This window comes from Malurus melanocephalus, unplaced genomic scaffold (genome assembly GCF_030028575.1).
Source record: "Malurus melanocephalus ecotype Western Australia unplaced genomic scaffold, MMel_1.1 scaffold_25, whole genome shotgun sequence".
Taxonomy (NCBI): Eukaryota; Metazoa; Chordata; class Aves; order Passeriformes; family Maluridae; genus Malurus; species Malurus melanocephalus.
The window spans coordinates 3,611,457-3,619,397 of NW_026623257.1; the positions used below are offsets into that span (position 1 = coordinate 3,611,457).

The 7,941-nt window shown below is 34.6% G+C and overlaps 1 protein-coding gene across 2 annotated transcripts in view; it reads right to left on the minus strand.

Annotated features, from left to right (window-relative positions):
* CDH18 (cadherin 18) overlaps window positions 1-5,295 on the minus strand; it is a 158,018-nt gene extending 152,723 nt beyond the window's left edge. For both annotated transcript variants that reach the window (XM_057390393.1, XM_057390392.1), the window contains exon 1: window positions 4,939-5,295. In XM_057390393.1, the coding sequence (XP_057246376.1) occupies window positions 4,939-5,166 (228 nt within the window). In that variant the 5' untranslated portion in view covers window positions 5,167-5,295. The remainder of the gene's footprint in view (window positions 1-4,938) is intronic.
* Between the last annotated feature and the right edge of the window lie 2,646 nt (window positions 5,296-7,941).

Sequence of the window (7,941 nt, forward strand, 5' to 3'; positions counted from 1 at the left end):
CCTCCCTTTTTATCAAAATAAATTTTGGAACTGTTTGCTTTTGTTCAAAATGATGAAACATCTGACATGCTCTATTTTATGTAAAGCTCTTTAATTGAATAAATATGTTTTAATTGTTTCTTCTTTGGCACTTATTCTAAAACATATATAATATCCCCCTACTGTCATTAAATCAGAGATGGGCAATTTTCTTGATACAGTCAGAGAAGATTAGATTCATGGTCTTTTATTAGAACTAACTTATTGCAATGACATGTCATATATTACTTTGAAAAATAAATTTGAATGACCAGTCTGCTATGCTGTATTTATGTTTTCAAGAATAAAATGATAAATTAAAAGAATTGCCATCTTGTAAATCCAACATAACACCTGGGATTACTCTCCTAAACAAATTTTCAGTACAATAATTTCAAGACATGTTAAAATTGGTTACTTTCTTCTTCCCTTTCCTGCATTTACACTCATTTCTAACTGTTCCATACTTCCTTATCTCCTATATCTGCTATAAATCTTAAACTGTTTTTGCACTACAGGTAAAAATGTAAGAATTAAGTAAATTGCCACCCCCCAAATTAGGGAAAAAAATGCAGTTGAAAACCAACACAGATCTAAACATCTGAACAATCATTCTTATTTACACTTCAGAGGATATGTGAAGTGGATTAAGAGGTATAGGTCTGGTGTTTTAGAGATCCAAAGGGCCCACAGAGAAATTGTCAGCCTTGTGCATCATATTCCTCTGCTATTCAGTTTTAATAGCATGACTCACTCAGCCTCAAATCCACAGTGATCTTCYTTTTATCACTGCTTATTTATTTATTTCTCTCTCCAAAGTAAAAAGCACAGCAAACGTGTAGTTATGACTTGCTTCCAGTGCAACTGACTTTTTAGAAATATCCTTTTAAGAAGAAGCAGACCCTCTGGAGAGAGAGGTGTGAAGACTGAAAATGAAGAATGTTACAGACTGAAACACATARCCTGTTTCACTTCCTTCCTAATATTCTTTATTTGCTATTTTTTTTTCCAAATGCTGAGACATGAGTTATCTTACCAGAAGCATGCAGAAAATGCAAGAGAAATGTMAATTATACCAGCCATGACAATGGAGAAATGTAAAAGCTTGCRGTATTACAGCCCAAGATTTTCTAGATTTCCTCAGGAAAATGTTCCTTCCTCTGAGCTGGTGCAGTAGGTAACTGATTCATCACCAGGCACATTCACTACCCCTGCCCCTTTCCATACTCACAGCTATTGTTTTGTTAGGGTAATTTTCATCAAAGATACACAAAAGACAAGAGGTCTCGTGTAACTGAAAGCTCAGTCTGTGCATTCAAGTTACTTAGCTGAGACAAGGATATTTAATCTTGCTTGTCAAATTTCCACAGATTCTGCACTGCAAACACACCCACACACAGACACATGCACACACACTTGCACCTGCAGATGAACAGTCTCTCCAAACCAACATTGCTAGATAGTATTGATCATTCAGAAGTTTTGCAGAAACCTTCCCCAAATAATTAATAATTTTGGAAAAAGAAGACATTGTGGTTTTAAATACTTTAAATATATCCTTTTTATTACAATTTTTTTTTTTTTTTAACTTCTTTCATCAGGGAAATATACCCTGAAACATTGAAGACTTACCCCAAGTGCAACAACAGAGAACCAGCTCAATAATCAGAGAGCCACAAATAGTACTTAATATCCACAGAGGGATCATTTCTCATTTCTACAATAAGCTCACTTTTTCAGCATCTGTGTCTTGCCATGTCCCTAGAAAAACCTTGTGAGTATGACTAATAGGGACTAATTTTATACAGGTTTTGAGTCTCCAAATAACATCTTGGAGAAAAGAAATAACAACTGAGGAATGGGGATAARCTTGATATTAAAGTATAATGATGATTTGTTGTCCTAACACTTTCTCTATGATGATGGCAGTGAATTAATCCATCCTCTTGACAGTCGTTTCACAGTAAGAATAAGAAAGCTTACCGTTTTCATCGCAGGCCTACCCTATTCTAGTCCTCACTGTGCATTTCCATGACAATGACTGTGATCATTATAACAACATTGTACATAATGACTCTGCTTTCTGTGATGTTACTCCCAAATTGGGTGTGAAAAATGTGAAAGGACAGATCTCATATGGCAAAACCCTCACCAGTGAAGCAGAGTAGTCTACAGAATTAATAATTGACAGAATTGACAGCATGTTGCCACTGAACAAAAGACTGGAATTAAAGGGCAATGACTTTCTTTATAACAGAGGGGGTTTCCACGAAAATCACTTGTCAAATTAAAAGCACATAAAATGAGACCCTGATGAGGTGTGTGCAACTAAATGCAACATTAGGAAAACTTCTGGTCTTCAAAACTGTCTATTTTTCATGTGTAATGATCACTACTGAAATTTTGCTAACCTCTAATATTATGACAGTCTCAGTCAGGCTTTCCCCCCACCCCTCCTTTTTTTTTTTTTTTTTTTTTTTTTTGTTTAATTAAAAATATATGCCTGAGCTAATATAACTGATCTTTTTCTTCGAATCAGGTCATCTGAATCGTCACAACAAATCGAAAATAGAGTACAGTTGCTTTTAAGTTCCACGAAGCTTTTGCAAAGATACATTTAGTAATGTTGTGAAGTACTCAGAGTAGAAAATTATGAGCACCAGAGGGAAGTCTTTGAGGAAAAGGGGACAAAAATTAGTCTGTACAGAGGGAGAAATGTCCTCAAACAAGGCATGCAGTCACATTTTGACCACAAAGGATTGAAAGAAATTCTATTCATTGATCTCTGCAAATGTGGCATTAATAGAGTGGTCAGAGGATGAAAGGAAATACATAATAGTATCATAAGAACATAAAATTGAAAGGGACCATGYTTTAGCTCACTGACTCCAGGCTTCTGTTCTGGCATGAAATCATGTCTATAAATGCTTTCACAAAGACAAGTATGCTCTACTTTGAAACMCCTTCAGTTCTTTTCTTTTCTTTCTTCCTGTTAGTAGCCTCTTTCAGAATCTGATTTCTTCTTGTTTTCATTCTAAATTAACTAAATGTTAATTTTGAATTAACTCGTGACCAACAAAATCTTATTTTTTCAAGTAAAATTACAATCAACTAAATAGCTTTTATCTTTTCATTATGGCTACTTCTGAGGTGTATTTATAGAATACTATGTGCCCTCCTCTATTATTTGTGGGAATAATTAAAAAAATAGATTTCATTCTTCATTACCATCCCAGCAATAATGTTCAATCCTCTTTGTACAGCTTCACATATAAATCCATTTTTCTTGGCCAAAAGGAACCAGAATAGCAAATAGCTTAGCATTTTTTCCCACAATGGCTTCAATGCCCTTTATCCCTGTTTTTTTTCTGTCTCAGCTTTTGCAGCTTAGTATCATATTCACCTTCTCTACGGTATGACATTAGATCTAGTAACCAGATCTTTCTCTTCCTCTGTCACAACAAATCACTAGTGTATAACAGAAATTCATTATATTGTTCTGTASTCCCAAGGTTTACTCTTATCCAAAACATATCCATAATATCTAGCTTCTTCCAGACAAGGTTTTGATTCTCCTGCATATCTTTGCATCAATAATATTTTTACAAAAGGTTTTCCTATTCCAAAATCATTTATGGAAATGTTAATCAGTGTGAAGTGGGTCTGAAAGCACATCTCCTCATTCATTCACCCATTTTAAAAGCTTCTCTTTCAATGCAAGCCACTCCCTCCACTTAGAAAGGTCCTTTCTCAGTTTAGATTTCCTGCACATATCTCAATAATTTTTGGTATTCTGAAATACTTAGTATTTTACTAAGTTTAGCATAACAGAATGGCTTTTTTTTCAGCCATTTTGTCAACAGGATCTTAAATACAGTTGTTCCACTTCCTATTTTTAGTTCAGATGATACTGTTCAAATTTGGAAGCCCTCACTACCAGACAKCTGGGATTTCAGAAGCTACTGGTTTCCTTGCATACATTTCTACAATATAATTTTCAGAACTCTCGATTTCAAGGGAAGCTAAAATAGAAAAAATTCCTTCTCCATGCCCTCTTCCCCATTAGCCATCTTTCTTCACCCTTCATATTCTTATGTAGTTCTCTGTTTTAAGACTTATGTATGTCAATGATCTAATTATGAAATTCTACCATAATGCGACAAGATGTCTTCAAGGAGAGAAAAAACTTCCTCTGTCATATATCATGGATTAAAGCTATACAGAGAGTTTTGTGTTATTTAATGCAAAGTCAAAACCCAAGTTCTACAGAAAACATTAAACATGATGAACCAGAATTCAGCTGGCCAGGCTTCAGTTCAATTCCATCAGCCTGAACTTTATGTCTGAAACTCACTCTGTACATCAAAGAAAGATGCAGAGCTTGTTCTCACAGACTTGTGAGAATCTCTAACAAGCAACACACCTTGTGTCTCCTTGTATGAAAAAAAAGTCACAGAGGATTTCCTTTTGGAGCAGACCTTTTCCACCACACACACAGAGTGAAATGAATATCTTATGGAGCTTAGACTGCCTTTTTAACATTCCCTGAAGCAGAACTGGATATAATGCTGAAACAGTCTGGAAAAGCCATTAGCAGTGACCCCATGCATTTAAGGTTGTGGAAATTGATGTAACAGGATCAACTGCACTGGTTCTGTGTTTAGCTGAGCTCAGAAGAAAAACTATTTTATCACATTTTAGTATCTTCATCCTATGTACTTTTATTTAATTTTTTAATAATAAACACAGTATACACAGGCAACTGGCAAGTTCACTGTAAATATATATAGCAATCCAAGAGGTTTCCTCCTTTAAAAGAGGAGGTGCCATCTAAGGTGATAAATGGTTTTCTTCTATCAATGCCACATTTCAGGGGATGGAAAAAACCAAACCAAAGCCAAAAGAAGAAAATGACCTTACCTTTCCTACATACTGAGGATCTGGGCCCATGTGTTCTTCTAAAACAAAGAACTGATTCCACACCCATCCACGCTTGGGACGATGATGCACTTCTGTTTCACCTTCTATGTGTTTGGTTTGATTTCTGGTCACCTTGATGGAGCCATGGTGAGCAGCTCCGTAACACCTTTGCACAAAACAGAGACAAACTAGGACTGGGCAGATACAAGATGTACTTGTAATTCTCATTGTAGGATAAGCTTCCTGTTCAAGGTTTTCTTTCTCCTGTCTTTTTCAGCTGTAATCCTTCAGTAAGTTCCCGAGAGAGAAGGTGAAGTCTGGTTCAGAAATACAGTCCAAATTGAGTTCTTCTGTTTGTTCATGGTTTAGCTGCCCATTTGGGAAAGCTCAAATTATATTTACATTATGAAAAGTGGACCAGAAAAATTGATATTTCTTCTGAGGTCTTCACAATAGTGTTCCACAGCTGACCATTTTCTATCTAATAGGAAAAGAAAAGAAAGACACTCATCACTAAACCCAGCAATTTTCAGRTTTCTGGCCTTAGATTACACTCAAAGTTGTACTATCAGTCAGTCAAAGACTGTCATTGGAACTAAAATTTCTTTTCAATCCACCCTGTAAAAGCTTTTCCTGATTGTTTATATTAAAATGCCCGAAGACTTAGCATGACTCCTACAAGCTGCAAAAACACATCTTTGAAACCTGGATGATTCTGAACAGTTCCTGTGGCTCTCACCTACAAATAAGGACCTGRTCTGGCAGTAGAACAAAATCACTGCCACAGTGCCATTAGACAGTGATTGCTAAATCATTCCACACGAGTTTTTGATGTTCTGTGCATCACACAGATACCTAGCTTGAAGCAAAATACCTAGTTTATAATGGATTTTGAAAGAATGCCTCCAAAATGGGCTTTGAGGATTCTGAGTCAATACTAGAGCATAATRACAGGAAAAATGTGCATTTTTACACCTTTTGCTTTACATAAATTCCAACTAATATCACAGGACCTCCCAAAATTATGTCATACTGAAAGAAAATTCACGTTGTTTAGGTACCAGTATCATTCCCAGTGACAATATATTCTCAATCTAAAAAAGGAAAATGTAACTTTTTATACTACAATAGTAAAATGTGAATATGTGTGTGGAAGTTGATGTACCGCTTAAAGCAAAGTACATTGAAAGTAAAATATTTCATCAATCTTAGAGAAACAGTTACATTAAAGTAACCATTTGTTCAGTTATCTGAAGRTATAAAAGATCATCTTCCTATCAGTCAGCCCATCAGGAGTCTGAAAACATGCAACTGAATCCACAAAAATTGGAATCTTCCAATACTGGTTTTCTTTGATTATCATAAGGCTGTTACAAGCTACATMAACACAAATAAACTGATTTTGTTTCTAAATTTCATGGGAACCCAATGGAATAAATTCAAAATCCCTGAAGGAGAACCAAAYAACAGTTTAGAAAGCAGACAGAAAAAAATACTTCAGTGGAAGAAAATTTATAAGCTGTCTTCTGGCTGCAATTTTTTTTGAACTTATGTTTCTCTCAAGCCCATAATAATAATGGAAGCACAAATCTCTTAGCTGAGAACAATTCCTTGTCAGAACAATGGAAGAATATTTCAAGACTGCTGCACATTAGAAATAGACAGAAAGGACATATTTTCCATTGCTAGTACTCAGTTTAGGAGAGCAGGTTTTGCTGAAGGAAGAACTTCAGTCTCTTGTGGTTGTGCAGGAGCTCAAAAAGAAACTCTATATGGCATTTTCAACTGAAGAAAGAAATCTGSAGACATTTAGCATTATCCTACTTCTTGTTTAAATACTTCTTGTTTCAATAGATTGAGTCTTCCCTCAATCCCTACGAAGTCCAAGACATCATTCTCTTAAAATTCTGGCATTCCATCGCAGAACAGACTTATACAACATGAAGAATTATTATCTCCTTTGAATTCAAATGTGATTTAATCAAAACTTTTTCTTTACAGTTAACTGCTGTATGAGGTCTAAGTTGGAAGAGCATCCCAATCCAGGCTTTGTGGCTCTCACATTGGTTTCTGAATATATTACTCTTCTTTCTTAGCTTCCTTGCCTTTCTGCATTCTTTGCTGTTTCTGGTTAGAAATAATTTTTTGCCCTGAGGCATGCACTTTCCTTGTATGGATTTATATATATATAGATGAGCTATTTAAATAGATTAGTCATCATTATACTTTGGATGTACATTAAAATTAAGCAGTACCTCACAAAATATTAAGGCTTTAGTTTTATCCGTTCAAGTGCTATTTTTCTTCCCTCTGTTTCCATCCTGAGAAATGCCTGGGAGCCATTCATAAGGCCACAAGCAGCAGATAATAACTTTAAAATGGTATATAAAGTGCATTGAGATTTCTCAGAATGGCACATTTAAAATGTATTTGAAATTATTACTACTAAACTTYCTTTTACAAAAACTGTGGGGATAGTTGTGATGGAAAATTCTTGCCTCATAAAAAAGTATATATGAGTGCAGAAGATAACAACAAATCAAGATTTACTAAAGAAAATTTTATTTTTCTTCCCCCTCAGAAGTCATCCATAGGAAAAAAAAAACAAAACCAAAACCAACCAAGATGGAGCCTACAAACTGTGTTATGCTCACATATGAGCCAGAACAAATATTAATAGTATGTGTATAGATATAGACATATGTGTCTGTATGTGTGTAATATAAATTATCAATAATACACATTTAAATTGTAATAGCACATATAATATTCAAATATATTAGAACAAATAATATTAAAAAGCGTAGCAAAACATGAAGGGCTTTTTCATCTTAAAAAGATACCTGTTCATCTCACCATTAACATTAACTAACACATTTTTATTTAGTAAAAACATTAATTTAACCAATTAAATTAAGAGATTTATTTTTAAGCACCTGAACTCAAAATTAAAGTTTTAAAATCCTTTCCTTGGAACAATTATTATTATTACTATTATTATTA